The sequence below is a fragment of the Phaethon lepturus genome, unplaced genomic scaffold (genome assembly GCF_000687285.1).
Source record: "Phaethon lepturus isolate BGI_N335 unplaced genomic scaffold, ASM68728v1 C13276744, whole genome shotgun sequence".
NCBI classification, from domain to species: domain Eukaryota; kingdom Metazoa; phylum Chordata; class Aves; order Phaethontiformes; family Phaethontidae; genus Phaethon; species Phaethon lepturus.
This window is the reverse complement of record NW_010572663.1, coordinates 1-503: the sequence shown is the minus strand read 5'-3', so window position 1 is coordinate 503 and position 503 is coordinate 1. Positions and strand designations below refer to the sequence as shown.

At 55.7% G+C, this 503-nt stretch overlaps 1 protein-coding gene across 1 annotated transcript; it reads left to right on the top strand.

The window, feature by feature from the left end:
* Positions 1–6: 6 nt before the first annotated feature.
* Positions 7–498, top strand: LOC104627374 (tubulin alpha-4 chain-like; the record flags this gene model as incomplete). Its single annotated transcript, XM_010295568.1, has 1 exon — positions 7–498. A coding segment is annotated over one exon (492 nt), but the record flags the coding sequence as incomplete, so codon positions are not given.
* Between the last annotated feature and the right edge of the window lie 5 nt (positions 499–503).

The following is a 503-nucleotide window of genomic DNA, read 5'->3' as shown; positions in this document are numbered from 1 at the left end:
ATCTACCCAGCCCCTCAGGTCTCCACCGCTGTGGTGGAGCCCTACAATTCCATCTTGACCACACACACCACCCTGGAGCACTCGGACTGCGCCTTCATGGTGGATAATGAGGCCATCTACGACATCTGCCGCCGGAACCTGGACATCGAGCGCCCCACTTACACTAACCTCAACCGCCTCATCAGCCAGATTGTCTCCTCCATCACCGCCTCGCTGCGCTTCGATGGTGCCCTCAATGTGGATCTGACGGAGTTCCAGACAAACCTGGTGCCCTACCCACGCATCCACTTTCCCTTAGTGACCTACGCCCCCATCATCTCTTCTGACAGAGCGTATCACGAGCAGCTCTCGGTGGCTGAAATCACCAGTTCCTGCTTTGAGCCCAACAACCAGATGGTGAAGTGTGACCCAAGACATGGGAAGTACATGGCCTGCTGCATGCTCTATCGTGGTGATGTCGTTCCCAAGGATGTCAACGTAGCAATTGCTGCCATCAAGACCAA